Genomic DNA, 19149 nt, shown 5'->3' with positions numbered 1-19149 from the left:
TGAAATCATAGTGTATATTTTCGATTTCATTACATATGTATCAAAGCTTAAAAATTAGGCCAACCGAAATGACAGAAATACTCACTCAACTATTGGAAAAACAAAAACCAATCATACAACACTTTATGCGTCACTTTAAACTATTCTACACAAACGGCCATAGCTGCTTTTATTTATTCAAGCATTCATCATAGGCAAAATCAATACATACGGTTCTCAAGCACATTACCACTAATATTATTAATCATAATCTATCCACATTACATTGTGATCCATTATAAGTTTATAACACATTCACCAAGTGAAGCTGAAGGATTCAAACTCAAGATTGTCTGCCTGCCCAGATGAACATATGGCTGCAACTTCCTCTCTCATCTTCTTGGGCCCACTAACAAGTGCTCCAACTCTTGATTCTTTAATCTCCAGCAAAATCCCTACAAAGGTAATTACATACATAAATCACTGTGTCTGTGTGTTTTATGTGTGTAGTTGTTGTGAACCTTTTACTTACTCTTGAGGTTAGGCCTCTGACCATAATGCACATTGACAGATTTGATTATCGACTGCAGTGGAAGGCTCTCCATCTCCACATCATCTTGATCAAACGACGAATTGGATGTTGATCCACTAGTCCCAGAGTCATCAATGTCTTGAACTTGCTTGGCCTCTTCTGCATTGCGTTTCTTGTTCCACAGAAACACAGTGCTGGCTGCCACGACCACAGAGAAGCAGAGGAACATCATACTCGCGGATCCTTTCTTGGTGTAGGAATAGAGCATGTTGGTGTTTTGATCGATGGGGTAGACTATATACTGAGTGAAGACCCCGAGCAGCATGAGATAGATGGCGAAAGACGATGATATTATCGCAGCAAGGCACAGCCAACTGTTGGGGCCTAGCGTGGGTGATATGGGCATGTCACATGCCTCTGGCTTGAACCAAAGTGTACGAGGTTTTGCGATTTGGTCTTTGTGTCGCCCTTTCTCCCTGGTCACATAGGCCTCGACTTGTAGGTCGAGGTTGCAAGAATTGGAGGTGGGAGTGTGAGAGGAATGAGTAGGGATGATTAGGTCTAATATGGAGAGATGTGATGAGTTCTTGAACGCGGAGATGAGAATGATCTTGGGGGTCTTGCATTTTAGTGTGGAGTTGAGGAAGATGAGCTCTCGGATTATGGAGATGAATGGAGTGATGCCACTCCCTCCACTGATCATCACCAGCGTGTCGTGCCTTAGGAAATGAGTGGCGGCTGGGCCATACGGCCCCTCCACGGCTACCTCAAGGCGATTGAGGGGGGAAGGGGAAGAGAGCATGTCATAGAGGCTTCTAGTCCAATTGCCTTCACATTTGATCAACACACTTAGCTTTTGTGGCTCCAAGTTGCTATTTGAGATGATGGTGAAAGGGTGCCATTGAAGCTTAGATATGGATGGCACATTTATGAAAATAGTACTAGTTGGATTGTAGCTCAAACCTGTCATAGAACAGGGAAATCTGAGACGTTGGATCAATCCATCATGTCATGAAAGTAAAGTAACTAACTTAATATATAAGTATATTTATAGGAGTTTGATCAAATGCAGAAAGCAGAACCAAAACATGAAAGGTAATTGTTAGATAGCACGGAGTTCATATGTGTATGTATATGTACCTCGACTTTTGGAAAAGTTGAGTTCGACCGTGTTGCAAGAGAGAAGTCGTGCGGAAACAAGTCTAGCTTTGTTTCTTGATTGTAAGAACCTCAAATATCGATCCATCACAAAGAGATAGAATCCAGGGAGCATAATGCAAGCAAAGCCAATTCCAATGTGCAAGATGAAGAAAATCATGAAGAAAATGTAGAGGTAGTGAGTGTAGAGAAAGAGATCAAACATTTTCCTTCTAATTTTAGGGTAAGATGTAATCCACATCACCAATCCACATAACAGTGAGATCTCTCCTGCTATGTTTGATACGTAGTTGTCTCCCCATTTCAGCGCCTAAATATTAAGATTAAAAAACATGAATATTAGAAGGACAAAGACACTTATAAGAAGGTCGGGTGTTTTTATTTTTTTTTTAATTTTCGTATGCAAGGTTACTTAAACCTAGGGGTGGGAAAAAATTACCGACATACCGAAATACCGGACTTATCATACCGAAAATACTGATTTTTCGGTATACCGTAGTTTTCGGTACGGTATCATACCATACTGAAAGTTTTCGGTACGGTAACGGTATCAAATATCTCATACCGCGGTATACCGTGGTATACCGAATCTTTGGTATATACCATACACGCGGTATACCGAATCTTCGGTATATACCTTATATATCTAAACTTAAAATATTCAATATATATATATATATATATATATATATATATATATATATATATATATATATATATACATAATCTAATTAAATACTAGCATATAAAAGACCTCAGACCCTACTTTCAGATTTAATCCCTCCGCCCCACATCTCATGCAAATTCATTTGGCACATATTGCCATTATTTTACTTTAGTTTCATTTGGCACATATTTGAACAATAACCTAAACCGTGTCTCATTTTCTATTTAATATTAATATCAGTATTTAGGTTATGATGGTTTAATCAAGTTTAACTATTATATGTTATTTTAAATATTTTAGGTATAGATTTGGTTGTTTCGGATTTGGTTTATTGAATTTTTATTGTTTCGGACTTTTTTCAAATAGTTGAAAACTTGGAAATGTTATTTTAAATATTTTGGATATAAAATTATAATAGATTTTTTTATCACAGGTATAACGGTATTACGGTATAACGTAAAAGTATGATATATCGTAATACGGTACGGTATACCGCAATAACGGTATGATAATGGTATTGAAAATGATCATACCGAATTTTCGGTATCGGTATGAAATTTTGTCATACCGCTACTTTCGGTACGGTATGCAGTATGACCCTCTCGGTACGGTATACCGTACTGATCCACCCCTACTTAAACCTAGTAATTAATTGTTTCATAATGCAGTTTTTAATTACTCTGCGATTAAATGGGTAACACTCTCAAATTTTAAATATTTTAATAGTATAAAATAAAAATTATTTATAACACAATAATCCTAATTGGTTTTACTAACTAAGATCTGAAATTAAAAGTAATTATAATGCTAATTTCTGAAATGATCAATTATAATAATGAATTAACTTAAAGCTGAGAAATAATTGTACAGAATTGAATAGAAAAGGTATTGTAAACATTACACAAGTGGGATATCAAGTAAAAGAATGAAAGTGGTTTTTGTGTTGCCGAATGTGTAAATAAGAATATTAGACGATTTCACTTCAAAAAAAAGGTTATTAGAAGATTTGATGAATTAGCTATAAATCTGGTGAAAAAGATTTTAAGGCCTTATTAGTTATTAGGGTTCTAGAAGAGGATTATAAGTATTCTCTACTCTTTCTTTTCATATGCCTTAGATAATATTGTGGTTGAAATTAAACGTGAAGATAAGACACTTCCAAATTTGATATATTCCTCTGGCAAAATAACTTAAAACATGACATAACAATTGTGTCACCATGACATCAAATATTTTCAGCTTTTATAGATAAATGATTGTAACACCTCAGTTTGAGGGATTTTGTGATAAAACGAGTATATTGGAATATTTCATAGCCATATAATTTTGACAAGTGTGAAATTGTTTTTTTCCTTTTTGTCACAAAGCATCGTTGCTGACATTACCAACAACCGAAAATGGTTGAACCTCTTATTTTTCTGGATTGTGAAGGTGGTGGGTGGGTGGGCCCACTCAAAATCTAGAATTTCAATATCCCACTTCACTTCCCATGAATGTGGCCACCATTGTTATTTTGGGTATATAGGATAGGAGTATACTTTTAGAAATTTTGAATTTTGTAGTGCTTCACATTTGAGAAGTATAGTTGGGGTAGCGAGCTGTTGACCCTTCTAAAAAATTTGGTAAAATATGATTGTGTGAAAAATAAAAAAAATGCTACATCGCCTTTAAAAATAGAATCTTTTGAAACGGTACGAATTTTTAATGCATGATTGCTAAATTAACTGTATGAGTTTTTTATACATGATTGCTAAATTAAGAGAGAGATGAAAAAATAATTTAAAATTTCATAGCAAAATGAAAATAATTTTTATCTTTGACGGAGTAGTAGGAGTTTGAAAGGGAATGAAGTTACTTGGATAGCAACTTGACCACTAATTTGATTCAGTTGGTTCATAACTGGATTTCTTTTAGTTTCCCCATAGCAAGTAAAGTTTGGTGGACTCAAGTAATTTTGAAATAAAAGGCAAACTCATTGACATATAAGCAAAGTTACAAAGAGGTAATTATGAATTGCGGCCCAACAAAAAAGGGAAGTTAGCAATATCTTAAGAATTAAACTCATAATAGTGAAAAGGGATGAAATGATTTTTGTGGTTGTCAATCTTGTAAACCAAGTGTTCATATGTTATTGTTTGATCGTGTAATAAGTGGTTTATGCTAAATTATCACAACTTACACCCAACCTTGTTATGAGTGGCATAATCACAATCATCATTCTCTCCCTCCACTTACTCCACCCTCTATATGCCACATTCTCTATCTTTCAATCTTTTGTCACTGTCCAAATAAGTGTTTTATTTGAAAATAAAGTTTATTCTCTAATCAATGCCAATATTTCATGATTATATTTAGTTCTTCAACTTTTCATGAAATCACTTAAAGGTATAAAAAAAAGTAAACTTAGTCACTTTCTTGGTATACCACAGAAGACACATTATGTATCCAGTGTGATATCATCATTAGACACACAATACATCTTGCATATGTTGTATAACATGAAATAAGCCTATTCTTTTTTCATGAAATCAACAAACACAACCCAACATAGAGAAATAAAATACTAAAATACATGAGTAGCATAGGATAGAAACATTATTTAGAAGAAAAATGAATTTACCTCTGATAATCTGTGAGTGATGATCCAGTAAATAAAGTAGATTGAACCATGAATAGTGAAGAGAGCCATGGCCAAGTGTCCAAGCCAAATATGGTATTTGATGCTTCCCTCAGATGTTAATCCCAACATAGGCAAAATGGATGAACCTCTTGTGACTGGATAGAACAAAAATGTCAAACACAAATTTCCAGTCACTCCTGTCACTATGCCTACTCTATCCAACTTTGTTTGCCACCTGCAAACAATAACCCAAAATTATAGATTCTTCAAAAAAAGTTAGCTTATGAAGCAATGAAGTGTTTTTGTTGAATTTTATTATGAAGATAGAACAACAAGGCTGTTTTTGATAGGTGAGGAAAGACTTGCAAGATTCTTGAGAAAAGTTGGCTAATGTAGATCCATTGCAGATACACAAGAAAAACATGGTCATTACATGATAGATGTTGCGAAGATTAAGGATAAAATCACGTTGTCTGAGAGATAAAAGTGAGGATTTGAGAGACTGCAGAATTCTCAGCAAGTTTATAGCTAATGAAGAAGTAGTGATGGAAAGAAGTGTTTTTGAGGCTTTTTCTGAGACAGGAAAGAAAAAAGTTCTTACACTTTTTCATGTTTGGAAGAAGATCTTTGATGAACTTGCTCAAACCAATGGCGCAGATAGCCTCCAAAATACCAAACACAGAGAGCTATGAACATGCTGAAAAGGGCCATCTCAGTTAGAGTAACAATCCCAAACCCCTTAACAATCATCGGTCGCCTCATGAACTTCAAACTCCTTGCTTTGCTGCTGTTTTTCATTTCAAGAAACATTCAGTTTTTAGTTATTCTTGAAAAATATGAACCTTGTTAATAATAATACCTTATTGTGACAGTATTTTCCTTCTTCCCCAGATGCAGATAAAAGCATCCCAAAACAGCAATCAGCAAAATGGGAAATGTGAAATCCATCATGATTGGACCTATTCAAGGTAGAGATTTATCAAACATCATGAAAAAAACATGTTGAATGTAATGAAAAGAAGTCAAATAAAAACCTTGTATTCCAAAGAAGGTTGAATTAGTAGCAGCCATGAGATGAGGCACCCAAATATTGTAGTAAGTATCAGTTGGCATAATAATCCACATCATGATATTCCCAAGAAATATCACCAGAGCAAACAACAGAATTGCTGTTCTAACGGCATTGATCATGCCCAAGGAGGCCATTCTACAGCGTACAAACTCTCAAACTCAAACTTAAACTCAAACTCGGGTTCCTTTCAATATATGGAAGGAAAGTGAGAATGCAAGAGGGTTGTGTATATATAACTTTTTTTTTCTTTGGTGAGTTGAAAAGGTTGTATCAACTTGTAATGGACTAGTGACCACATATATTGTCACTTTGCAATCTTCTTGAATACATATATAAAGTTCACATTGTAATCCATTATTTCTTTATTTGTATCTTTGTAACTAAATGAGTGAAATATCATTCATCGGTTTCACTATGTAGAATTGTTTAGCATCTAATATTTGCATATAAGCGTATTATGAATCACAATTTTGTTAAGATCAAAGGTCCCTTCATTTTTTAATAAATTAGAAAGTGAATGAGCTCTTCTGTCCAAGTCTCTATTTTCAGTTTTTTCACTTGAGAATTTACTCTGATCAGTAGAAAATCAATAATGAAAAACTACAAATCATTCATATTGTTCTACAAGCTTAATTCATTAGGACACCCCTTCACTCCATATACTATGATAGTTTTCGTAGAAAAAAATACTTCAAATTTTACTTGTTATTTCAGAATTAGAGGTGATTGAGACAATGTAAACAACTATCCAGAAGCAAGAAAAAGAATTAAGCATATATGTGTCCTATAATTAGTGCCTGCTTGAAATTTACTAAATTTTACAGTTTGGTGAAACTTTTAAATCTTGAAATTTGTTTGGGAGTTGTATGAATTGAGTTTTCCTTGAGAAAAGGAACATGGTGCCACCACCTATATATTTTGACTAGCTAATAATGGTGTCTGCATCAATCAAACATCAAATGTGGGTGGCTTAATCCTTTCTTCATTTCTTGGCAACATGAAAACAATGATGTTGTAGTTCAAGGTGTATAAGAAGAACCCCAATTTGAGTACATAGTTAAGTCTGTTTGTAACTCACAATGCAATTAATGGGCTATGATGTGGATGAGATGCCACTCTCCGTCACTATGACATGCATCATTTATAGTACTTATTTCATATTCAACCACCACTTTTTCATAAGTTTACTTGAATAGTTTCAAATCACCTACTAAAGCTTTATTTTTCTTATTGATGTCTATGTATATTGCACAATCAGTTAATCTTTGTATTGGCCGACAGACAGTTAGCATCACTGAGTAGAAATGATTACCGGCTTACACGTGTCGTCATAAAGAATGTAAGAGGGCACACTAGCTATTAACAAAATAAAAGTGATGACAATATTCCACTGAAAAGAATTGAAGGACTTCAATTATATCAGGGATGAAATGGCCCAATAACGATGAGGTCCAACTCAAAATAGTCCACTGGAAGGCCCAATGGTGATGCGGCCCAACCAAATATTCAAGTTTTTCTAACCTCATTGAGCATAAGATTTATTTTTGCAAATACATATATCGAAAAGTAGACGTGGATGTACGTGCAGACCAAAAAGATGATATGGACACTAGCGTTTACTATTAATGTGCAAAATATAGTTCAAAACTAAAATGCACCCCACTCAATCTGATAATTTTGTGCATTTGATCATTCTCTATCAACTTTTAGTCCATACAAAAGACCACATCATCTTTCCGGTCGCCATATAAATTAGGAAAGCTCAATTGCAATAGATGCATAACTACATACTACTACAAGTCATACATGCTATAAACATGCTCTAACTCTTAAACCATTCATGTCTCTGTTAGATGTAATTGACAGAATCTAGAAGATGCTATATCAAATGGCATAAAATGCACATACATGGAAAAATTAGCAAACATAAATTATCAGAGGTAGTCAAAAGCCTGTCACAAGACGGAAGACAAGTAAAGGGGAACGACACCCAAATATACATGATTAAAAATCCCAAGCAAAAGAATTACTAAGACAAGATGATATAGTAATAACTTGCATTTCACAACACCTAGTGACTTCAAACAGTTGAGTAGAACAAGAAGTCACCAAATAGTATATATACATATTAGACAAAAAACAAGATGTTGCAGATTCAAACTAGCACCTATTTGAAGTACAATCTTCTAGCATGTATTAACCAACACAACAGCAACAACACCTAAAGCTTGGCACATATACTTGATATATATATGAAACATTCATACCACACACTCTGCAAAAACAACCCAGATTACTTGATTGATGACAATTGATTGCCACCCTTTAGATTGGATTCAGAAACATCAACCGGCAAACGAGCCCATCCCGTCGAAGCAGAGGCATTCCTTCTCCTCTGCAAAAACACCGATGCAGATAGCAACAAGAATATTGCAGCAATCAATGGAAGCACCACACTAGTGTGCCCTGTCCTCCAGCTCCTCCACACGGAATCCGCGCACACCTCTCCGCCAAAGCTCCCCATCGTGTTATTCAGCTTCCATATCTCAATCCCGTTGAGAATGGCATCAACTGCCCGCGGCCAGCTCATGTTCGACGGCCCCACGCTCACGTCCAAGCTCCCCGAGCTCCCCTCATCCACCACGAAGTCAGCATAGAACGGCGAGGCCAGGATCGCATCGGTGCTTTGCGTCAAATCCACATTCTCATATGCTAGGTTGCCATTCACATACACATTGAAATACAACATGTATGTGGAGACACTTGCTATATCACAGAAATGCATACGCACCATGTGACTATAACCCTTCTCGATTTGAAACGACCATGTCAAATTCACTTTCGGAATCGAGCTATCTTTGCTCCGAATCACCCTCGCTGTGTTGTACACATTATCCGGCCCCACTTCTCGGCTTAACCCGCCGTTTCGGTACTTGATTATGCCCCCAAAGTGAACCGTTTCGGAACCCTCGATCGAATTGAAGAACTCATCATCTGTAATCCAAGTCCTCCACAGGGAATCGTTAAACGGCGTCACTTTGAATCCCCCAACATTCACCCTATGCACAGTCTCGAAACCGCTCCTCAGCAATCCATGAATCCTCTCGTTTTTCTCGGCGTCCACGAGCTGCGCCACGTCAGCAATTAGGTCAATCGGAGCGGTTATCACCTCAATCGCGTTCACGAACGCGAATCCGGATTTATCGGAGGGCAGAAACGTGATTTTCAACTCGCCGGAGTCGACCGGGATGGCGAATTCCTTGATTACCACGGAGCTGGCGGCGGTTGAGGGGCGGAAGTTCCGCAGCAACAGGAATCCGTTGGCGATGACGTGGAATTCAGCTTCGCTTAGGTCACAGCGATTGTCACGAAGCGGGTGGAAATGGAGGCGTACGAGGTGATGAACGCCGCGATCTGTGATGGGGAAGACGTAATGCGCGGGGTGGGTGAAGGCTCGAGCGGTGCGGTAGAGCGGAGAAGGCGGATCTAAGCTCTCGAGCTGGAGCGTCTGGGTCGACGCGAGGAAGCGCGGGTCGTCGCCTGCGAAGACTCGGTGGTCGGCATCCAAGGTCTGGGCAGCGCTGGAGCCGCAGTTCACGAGGAAGTGATCGGTTGGAGAGAAGGAAGCGGCGGCGGCGGCGGCGATGAGAGAAAGGAGGAGGGAGATGTGGTAGAGAGAGAGGATTTTGGTTGTGGCCATTGGAGAAAGCTTCAATTGTTTAGACTTTTCTCAGCTGTATTAAAAGTTGGTTAATTAAAACATAAGAGAAGCGCGTGGGCCCACAGAATAAGTATACTCTTCAACGACTCTCTTTCTAATTCACTTCGATTTATAGAATAGCGTTTTTAGTCGTGGTATGCCACACGGTGAACTTACACCTTTTCCTACGCACGACGGATTGTGATTGAGATAATATTTGGAAGTGAAAATGATTACTCAAAAATGAATCTTAGAATTAAGATTTTCTTAATAAGTTACTCCCTCTTTATCCTAGATGATACCTTTCTTATTGACACTTATTTTGGAAAAATAAAACAACACTTATTTTGGAAAAATAAAATAAATAGTTAAAATAGAGAGAAAGTAAAGTAGGAGATAAAATAATGTAAAAGAAACTCTCTTCTATTTTATTCTCTCAACTTTGATTATTTATTATTCGTATCATTTTTTCAAAACACGTGCGAATAGAAACCGTGTCGTCTAAGGTGAGACGGGGATTAGTATTTATTGATATATAATTGAATAATTCGTAATTTTAATATTTCATTATGATTGTCTTGATTAGTTATTAATTATTATAAAATATTATAAAAATATTTATTATTATAGTAATCATATTTTAAATAATTACTAGGAGCACTATATTATAATTATTTAATAAATTAATAGTTATTAGTATAGTAATAATTAAATATAATTATAATCAAGTATGATTATAGTGGTCTCACTTTTTTTAATTGTCAAATAAACATAAACTTAAAGGTTATGTTACAGTGGATTTGATCCCGAAATTTTTAATCTTAGAAATTAACCACTTTATTACTAGGCCAACTAATATATACAACTGGCCTCATTTCTATTTTCCAGATATGGCGGTCAAACCTCATTACTATATGACAATCGATAGAGATTTTTTTACAATGTTTTATGTTGGAATATAGCTCAATCAACGCAATTTAACTGGATTGTACGAGTGACAAAATATTTATTTTTATGAAATGAAATAATATAAAATCGATCTATGTTGCAAATAGATGATCGTTGTATATTAATTTTTTCTAAACTCATTCCCCCGAAGCGAGAAATAGTGAATTAAACTTAGTCATTTAAATGGGGTGCTATACGATTAACTAATGTGTTAATTAATCTCACATAGAGAAATGATCCTTATGTTAAATAATGTATTTTAAAGGCTCTAAGTGTACGTGTAACAATTATATACACACATGACGGGTTGTGAAGCTCACACATATACCACCACCGCCGCGTGCCATGCACGCGCACGCGCACGCGCACCGTGGATTTGGATTTTGGTCTTTGGGAATGGTTCGTGGTATTGGTTTTGGACCAGCTTAACTTTTTGACCAATAGCGAACATCTTCTGTGCATCTCCCGAACGACCAAAACATATCAAGAAACATTGGGAAACGTTCTCCGACATGAGGTCTGGTCAGTCTCCATGAGAGATATCTGTAACTCCCAAACTCTTAACTGTTATATGTTAGTCATGATGAAAATATTGATTCTAGAACAATAACTTGATTTATAAATAGGGAGGCATCATCTTGCATTCCACACCTTATCTGAAAGCACTATTGGAGCGTACCTCGTCTTATGGACGAAGGCCTTCTTCGATTATGCTTAAAAATACAATTTCAAGTTTAAGTTTGTATGTCAAGTTCCTTGTAATCTTCTTTTTCTTCTTCTTATTTTGTTTTTTTATCATGGATTGTATTAGTTTGACAAATTTTTTATTTTTGTAATCAAATTTTATATTTAATGAAGTGGGTTATAATCTTTATTAATTAATATTTTTATCAATTTTGCATTATAATATAACTATCAATACTATTTTTCGTAGATATTTTTCGTAGATAGATGTAGCGTGAATTAATTAGACTAGTCTATACCTCGTATTTGTAATTAGGATTCGAAAAATTGCAAGACCATCTATTCATACTCCCAGACCCCAACATGAGATTCTTCCTATTTTCATACAGTAGTATTTTTTTTGCAGAATCATGAATTCTAGTAATTGATTCTTGTTTTTGTGTTTGAAACGTGTTACTGCAAGTTGGTATATATTTTTTTAAGGTAATATTTATTATGATTGTTATATTTTTATGGTAATGAGATAAAATACTACTCCGTACTAATAATCTATACAATATATAAAAGAGGAGTTTTGGAGAAATTTACAAGATTGTCATTTAATTTTAAAAATTATATTAAATTAAATATATATAATTTAAAGGCCATTAAATGTTTGATTAAGTGCAATGAGTGGGAGGTTTTACTATGTCATGTGTGATTAAGTGGAGTGAGTGGGAGGTTTTACTATGTCATTTAAATTTGCGCCTATTTGTGTTAATTCGTCTGGCATGAGTAGTAGTAGTAGTCGAATCAAGGAGAGTGCAGAAACTCAAACGATTGTTGTGGAATAATGGAAACTTTCCTTTTAAAGTGTTGTTTCCGAAGAACGAATTTATCCTTCTTTTTTATGTTCCAGTCACTTAACTCATTTCCATCATCTCACCTCATTATTTTGGGATAATATACGTTGTTGTTTTTCGGATAATCATATTTATTTTACTATGTCATGTGTGATTAAGTGGAGTGAATGAGAGGTTTTACTATGTCATTTAAATTTGATTAGAATTTCAAATAAAAATAAATTTTTGTCCCTTCACCGAATGCATGTGGTGTGAATTGTTCGATTGTGTACTTTCATGAGTCTCATCTTATGCTTTGCTCTACGGATGATCGTTTGAATACATATTGATTATTAATTTTGAGCATTGCAAATTGATTTTGTTCCTTATTTTATTATAGTTTTAGGTGAGACGGACGACTTTAAAGATAACAAACGAGTTATTTTACCTATGAGTTCTGTTGAAGTGAAATGATTTTAAAAAATAAAATTAATATAGTGTATAAAGAAGTTTTAAAAATGATGAGTAATTATCCATTGTGTTTAATTTTTTATTGTGATAGATTTTTATCTTCCTATTCCATGATTTAATGTTTAGACATTATATTATGCGATTTGTTTCAAATTTATTATGCTTCAGTGTTGATTTGTATAGAATTTTGATTTTCATATAACTAAAATTGTTACTCATGTTGTTCATTATTAACATTGATTCTAATTTTATTTAATTAATTAAAATTGAAAATTAATATTTTAAAAATATATTATTAATAAATGCACAGCGCATACATGATACTAGTTTCTACTAAATGAAACTTATTATAACTAATTAAAATCAACATGATTGCTTACATTGACACGTTATTATTGAGCATTAGAGCATTAGATATATGATATCTCCAAAATTATATTCCCTCTTATATTCCAACTAAGTTTGAGCCATATTCATTTTTGGAATGTCCCAATTTAAATCGTATTCGTTTTTGGAACGTTCGAATAAACTTGAGTTATTTTTATTTTTTTTAATAAACAAAGCATTTAATCACTCTTACTTTTTCTCCCTTTATCTTTTTTAATATTTTCTCCTATTGTATTTTATTTTTATTTAGTCAATCCAATACAATTTTTTAATTTTCATGCTCAAAAATTTTTGGCCAACCTTAATTGGGATGCATGGAATATTAAAAATAAGATCACTTGTGAAATATTTGAAAGAATGCGTGGAGTGAAAAATTGACAAAATTTTCACAATTCACCTACATTATTAAAATTTGTTTGGTAAGCCATTTAAGATAATTTGAATAAATATTCGTCGATTACATATTTTCCATTAATGGAAAAAAAATGTAAAATTCAGTCACATCAAAACCAGTTAAGCTACAGCTAGATCTAGCCACATATAATTGATATTCTTAAAAATAGTGACTGTCCTTTTCTGCCTATAAGAAACCTCTATCAATTAAATTGAACGCATCATATAATCCCCTTCTTATCATATTGCTTGACTCCGTCAATCAAATGCGTCTTTGCTCGACACGTGTCATTATTCTCATCTTCAACCGTTTATAGTGGGTCTGAAATTCCACGAGTCTGAGGATTCATTATTTGGACCATTTCTAAACTTAGATATTAAAAATTGTTTATTTTTCAATCCCATTTCTAACTTTTGTAATTTCCAATTTATACTCGATAAGTTTTCCTCTGTTAGTATTTGTTTCATGGAGATTGACACTATAAAAAATTTCAAATATTTTCAAAATGTTTTGCAAGAAAAATCAAATGCAGTATTTCTAAAGTGAATGCTTCATGAAGCTATAGTTGATATTTATAAAGTTATTCACCATATACAATGCGGAGTGAGTAACCAATAAATAATAATCATACTATTAAGGTTCAATGCAATATGCCCAAGTTGAAATAATATACCATGTAATTAAATTCATATAGATAGTTACCTATTAAACTAGAGAAAAACACCTAACTTTTAAATTTCAAATTTTAAACTTTGGTCTCACTTTAACAGGAAAAAAAGGCTTTAATAGAAGAATTGTTTTAATTATGAACAAACATTAACCCATAATTATCTTACCAAATTATAGAGTTTGAGTTGATTATGCGTTTATATTTGGGAAAGTAATGTATGGTGTTTGACCAATGACCGAGAAAATAAATTGAATAAACGCCAATTTATTCTAAATTGCGTTATAAATATAATATCATGAGTGTAGTACATTTCATTTTTGTAAAGGATTGATAAAAAGAGAAAAGGAAAAGAGGTCCAGCGCAAATGAAAGATAAAAATATAAAAGCAAAAGCAGGCAAAATCAAAACACACACACTGTCCACTCTCTAGTCTAATTCACCGATTCTCTCTCTCTCTCTACACACTCGCCGGAACCGGAGGAATCGAATCCATTGAATACAAATTTATTAAACCAATTGCCAACACACGCAATCACTGAATTCCTATCTCACAACCAGTTCACTTTCACAGTTTCCACCTTGAATCCATTGAACACAAATTTATTAGCAAACACGCAATTCACTGAAGTCGTATCTCACAACCAGTTCAGTTTCCTCCTTGCATGTGTATTTTTCACCTTATCCCACACACGCAGAGTTCGCATTCGTTAAATCTCGTAAATAGATAGGTAGGGGACGTGGGGAATTGGCTGATTTTGTGAATGTGAATCACAGAAGAAATGTCAGTTTTGGATACGGCGTTTGTGGACACCGAGCTCTCTAACAGGACATCGATCTTCGGCCTGCATCTATGGGTGGTGATCGGGATAGTAATCGGAGCAGTCATAGTGCTCATTCTCTTCCTCGTGTCGCTCTGCATCACCGCCTTCCGCCGCCGCGGTAGCGCCGGCAGCAAGGGAAAATTGCGCTTCCCGGCGAGCGAGATGAGTCCGTCCATATCGAAGGAGATACAGGTGATCGCCCGCGACGCCGCTGAGCAACGCTCCGTCGCACCTCAGGTAAATTTCTGATTTCTTCGATTTGTAATTTTTTTCATTGATAATGAAAAATCTGAAGGAACTTATTGTTTGGTGAATTAGGGAGAAATTATTCTCTGGTTCATAAATCGTGGTTTTGCTTTGATTGCTTAACCAGTAGCGAATCGAGTTGGACTGAGAAAATCATATTTGAGTTTCTCTTTTTTAAAAAAAAAAAAAAAAACTTTGGGAGCTCACATGCCTATGATAGTACTAGTATTCAATCGTTTTGTTCCATGAATTTCGATTTTTGCTTATTTTCTGAAGTTGATGTTTACTTGTTATTTTCGATTTAGTTGTTCAGAAATTTACTCTATTGTGCTCATATGAATTTAATGACAGATTTTATTTTAAATTGAATTCCTTGTACAGAAACAGATATATCCTTTATTGGAAAATCCAAATTATGATTTATTTAATGCATTGTAAATAGTCTTATTTAAAAACGATAACAAGGTTTAGATTGTTGAGAGCAGTTATTTATTTTATATGGATATGAAAATCTCAGGCTGTGCCAGAGATACAGATAGATATGGGGAAGGTGGAGCACAGAGTTGTGTTTTCTGATAGAGCAGGATCAAGTGGCGAGAGCAGGGGTACTAGTGGGGCTGAGACAGGATCCCATGGTGGCAATGGGTCGTTGCCAGAGGTGTCCCATTTGGGATGGGGAAGGTGGTATACTTTGAGAGAGCTTGAGGCAGCCTGTAACAGTTTGTCTGATGAGAATGTGATTGGTGAAGGTGGATACGGCATTGTGTATTATGGCGAGTTAGCTGATAACACCCGTATAGCTGTAAAGAATTTGTTGAACAACAGGTAAAGTGGTTTCTCAAATTCATTTAATGCATGGTTTTGTTGATTAGGTTGAAGAGGATTTTTTCTATGAACTTTATGTGAATGTCTTTCCCTTGACATTTCTCAGGGGACAAGCGGAAAAAGAGTTCAAGGTTGAAGTGGATGCAATTGGACGTGTTAGACACAAGAATCTTGTCAGGTTGCTCGGTTACTGTGTCGAAGGAGCCTACAGGTATCATAAATGAATTTCAGTTTTAGCTATATCTAAGCATCAAGCATTAAGACTTTTAATGTTCTTCATTTTTTATATGTGCTTGTATGCAGGATGCTTGTCTATGAATATGTTGATAATGGAAATTTGGAGCAATGGCTTCATGGAGATGTGGGAGAAATCAGCCCTTTGACATGGGAGATTCGTGTGAATATAATAATTGGAACTGCTAAAGGGTGTGTAGTTTGAAAACATTTGATCTGCCCATGGTTGTTCCTTCTATTTATACTTGGATTATCTTTTTTGTTGCAGATTGGCTTATCTCCATGAAGGTCTGGAGCCGAAGGTTGTTCACCGTGACATCAAGTCCAGCAACATACTGCTTGATCATCAGTGGCATCCTAAATTATCAGACTTTGGTCTAGCTAAACTTTTGAATCCAGAGATTTCTTACGTGACAACACGAGTGATGGGAACATTTGGGTAAGCAATCCATAATTTATACTTCATAAAAAATCTTTTTTTTAATGAGTAATTTCATGAGAGGTTGAGTTGCTATAAACTGTTCTTCATTGGTTTGCTAGTTATGTTGCTCCTGAATATGCTTGCACTGGTATGCTGAACGAGAAGAGTGATGTATATAGCTTTGGAATATTGATCATGGAGATCATCACCGGTAGATCACCGGTTGATTATTCCCGGCCAAAAGAAGAGGTTAGTTCACATCAACTGCCAAGCTTGCAGACCAAAGTCTTACTGGAAACAAATACAATGCAGGTCAATCTGGTTGAGTGGCTGAAGATGATGGTTGGAAACAGGAAATCGGAGGAAGTAGCAGATCCCAAGTTGCCTGAACGGCCTGCCTCCAAAGCGCTGAAGCGCCTGCTCTTGGCAGCCCTTCGATGTGTTGATCCCGATGCCCAGAAACGGCCCAAGATGGGACACGTGATACACATGCTGGAATCAGAAGACTTCCAATCTCGCGAGGTAAGTCTTGCTCTTGCTCAGTAGTTCTTGATTTCATAGTATGAATGAGTCAAAAGAGGTAGGCTGATCTTTTTGATCTCCAGGAGCGGCGAATTGGGCGTAACTCTTCCAGTTCCATAGGTGAAGATAGTCATCGTGGCATGATCAATAAACAATGCAATGAAGGAGAGAGTAGTAGAAGTCATAGGTATAGTGAGATGGCTGTATAATCAAGATGGATGCTATGCTACTGTTCCTCAAAATTTTGATCTGCATGGTTATTCCATCACCATTTTCCCTTCCCCAATATATAGTTGCATAAATTATTAAATGTGATCGATATTGCTAGCCTGTGTAAAGTGAACGATTCATTTTTTACTGTTATAGTAAATTAGAGGAAATTGTTGGAATCCATGTTCATAAATAATTGCACCTATTCTGGAACAGCAATGCTGTGATATGATATTGTGTAGTTTTGGGCGTGTCACTCTCTACCATTTGATTGATGACTCGAAACTCCACAGACCACAATCACTATTGAGTATTGAGGATAGAGGTGGATAGTTGGATAAGTGAACCTAGTGTCTGCTTGTTTGTGCAGATATTTACAAATTAGTAGTACAATTGATTAAATTGGAATTGATAAGTTTGCTCAAATTATGAGATCGTGGTTTATCATATATCATGAGTTGCTATCAATTGATATAGTTGCGTGAGCTGGAAAACAGTGTCTTCGGCCAACTCTCTCTCTCTGTCAATCACGCACACAGATAAGGAACAACTCACGCATTATTGGACTGTACCCTGTTGTCCACTGAATAATATCCTCTTATTTTGTTATTATCATATTATAGTATTATATTATATTATACTCCTATTATATTAGTATATTTTTGCGCTGTATTTTGTCGTCCTATACTTTTTTTAATTCAATATTACGGATAGTGCAGTATTAGGTTGTGATGTATGCACCACATATATAGTTATATAGTTATATGGCTATGACATTTGATATTTCCATGATGCCTATTATTATGTGAGGCTCGTTTGGTAAGGCGGACAGCGGTTAAGGCAAGATATGAATTGTATTGCAGTTGAAAGTTACGTTCTATTGCATATATTAAGTAGATTATCTATATCTATATCTATATATGTAAAAAAGGCGAGTTTTGATCTTAATATTGAATATTTATTAGTTTTTGGGCACGAATTTAATTATTTAAAACTTTTGGGCAAATCTAAATATTCGTAGCAATGTAATGAATATAATGTGTAATAAATATCATGAAATTATTTATTGAATCATAATGATTATTTTTCTAGGAATTTCTTCTATAGGCTATTCACGCATTTCTAAAAATTATAGCCAATTTCACTAAATAATGATTAATAATGTGATTAATGATTTAGTCGTTTCCTAGGGTTACTAATTAAATATATTAATACTTTGCAAATTTTCCAAGCAAGCTATTGTTCCTGCTTTTCTAAGTAACATTTAAATTCTAATTTTTTTCTTTTTAATTATATTTTCGTTCCTTTTCATTTTATTAATTATATTTTTTTGTTTCTTAACATTTTCTTAATTATATTTTTTGTTTTTTTCATTCATTTTTCTATATCTTTGATACAACATCGTACTCCATCCGTTCCATAGTAATAGATTTCGTTTTGAGCACTTATTTTGAAAAAATAATAATAAATAGTTAAAGTGGAGAAAGAGTAAAGTAAGAGAGAGAATATTATAGATAAGACTCTCCACTATATTATTCTCTCTCTTACTTTACTCTTTCTCCACTTTAACTATTTATTAGTAGTATCATTTTTTCAAAACGAGAGCTCAAAACGAAACGCCTCTATTACTGTGGAACGAAGAGAGTATTTGTTTTTAATATTTTATGAACTTATTGGTATTTTTTTTTCTTTTTAGTTATATTATTTGGTTCTTTCTATTCATTTTTATTCATTACTATGTTTTTCTTATTTTAGATTTATGTTACC

The 19149-nt window shown here is 34.7% G+C and overlaps 3 protein-coding genes across 6 annotated transcripts; 1 reads left to right on the top strand and 2 right to left on the bottom strand.

Moving 5' to 3' along the window:
* Positions 1–69: 69 nt before the first annotated feature.
* Positions 70–6302, bottom strand: LOC125208499 (ferric reduction oxidase 2-like). 2 transcript variants are annotated; one of them, XM_048108135.1, is made up of 7 exons: positions 5991–6302; positions 5816–5915; positions 5558–5740; positions 4957–5191; positions 1652–1979; positions 512–1474; positions 70–434 (listed from the first exon to the last, which is right to left on the bottom strand). In XM_048108135.1, the coding sequence occupies exons 1-7, from the start codon at positions 6160–6162 to the stop codon at positions 295–297; spliced, it is 2121 nt and encodes a 706-aa protein (XP_047964092.1). In that variant the 5' UTR covers positions 6163–6302; the 3' UTR covers positions 70–294. The 2 variants fall into 2 exon arrangements, with proteins under 2 accessions (XP_047964092.1, XP_047964091.1); XM_048108134.1 differs by having other exon boundaries at positions 5558–5743; positions 5991–6301.
* Positions 6303–8071: 1769 nt separating this feature from the next.
* Positions 8072–9771, bottom strand: LOC125206048 (probable receptor-like protein kinase At5g24010). Its single transcript, XM_048105331.1, has one exon. The coding sequence runs from the start codon at positions 9726–9728 to the stop codon at positions 8322–8324; it is 1407 nt and encodes a 468-aa protein (XP_047961288.1). The 5' UTR covers positions 9729–9771; the 3' UTR covers positions 8072–8321.
* A 4722-nt stretch (positions 9772–14493) lies between these two features.
* On the top strand, positions 14494–17633 carry LOC125207281 (probable serine/threonine-protein kinase At1g01540). Of its 3 annotated transcripts, none has more exons than XM_048106557.1 (9): positions 14494–14747; positions 14878–15161; positions 15688–15995; positions 16102–16206; positions 16299–16421; positions 16498–16668; positions 16770–16899; positions 16963–17172; positions 17256–17633. In XM_048106557.1, exons 2-9 carry the CDS (start codon positions 14883–14885, stop codon positions 17379–17381), a joined length of 1452 nt encoding a protein of 483 aa, XP_047962514.1. In that variant the 5' UTR covers positions 14494–14747; positions 14878–14882; the 3' UTR covers positions 17382–17633. The 3 variants fall into 3 exon arrangements, with proteins under 3 accessions (XP_047962514.1, XP_047962513.1, XP_047962515.1); XM_048106558.1 differs by lacking the exon at positions 14494–14747 and having other exon boundaries at positions 15025–15161; positions 15688–15851; positions 15920–15995; XM_048106556.1 differs by having other exon boundaries at positions 14495–15161.
* Positions 17634–19149: the final 1516 nt, after the last annotated feature.

Source organism: Salvia hispanica, chromosome 2 (genome assembly GCF_023119035.1).
Source record: "Salvia hispanica cultivar TCC Black 2014 chromosome 2, UniMelb_Shisp_WGS_1.0, whole genome shotgun sequence".
NCBI classification, from domain to species: Eukaryota; Viridiplantae; Streptophyta; class Magnoliopsida; order Lamiales; family Lamiaceae; genus Salvia; species Salvia hispanica.
The sequence above is the reverse complement of the archived record's forward strand: the minus strand, read 5'-3'. Positions and strand labels throughout refer to the sequence as shown.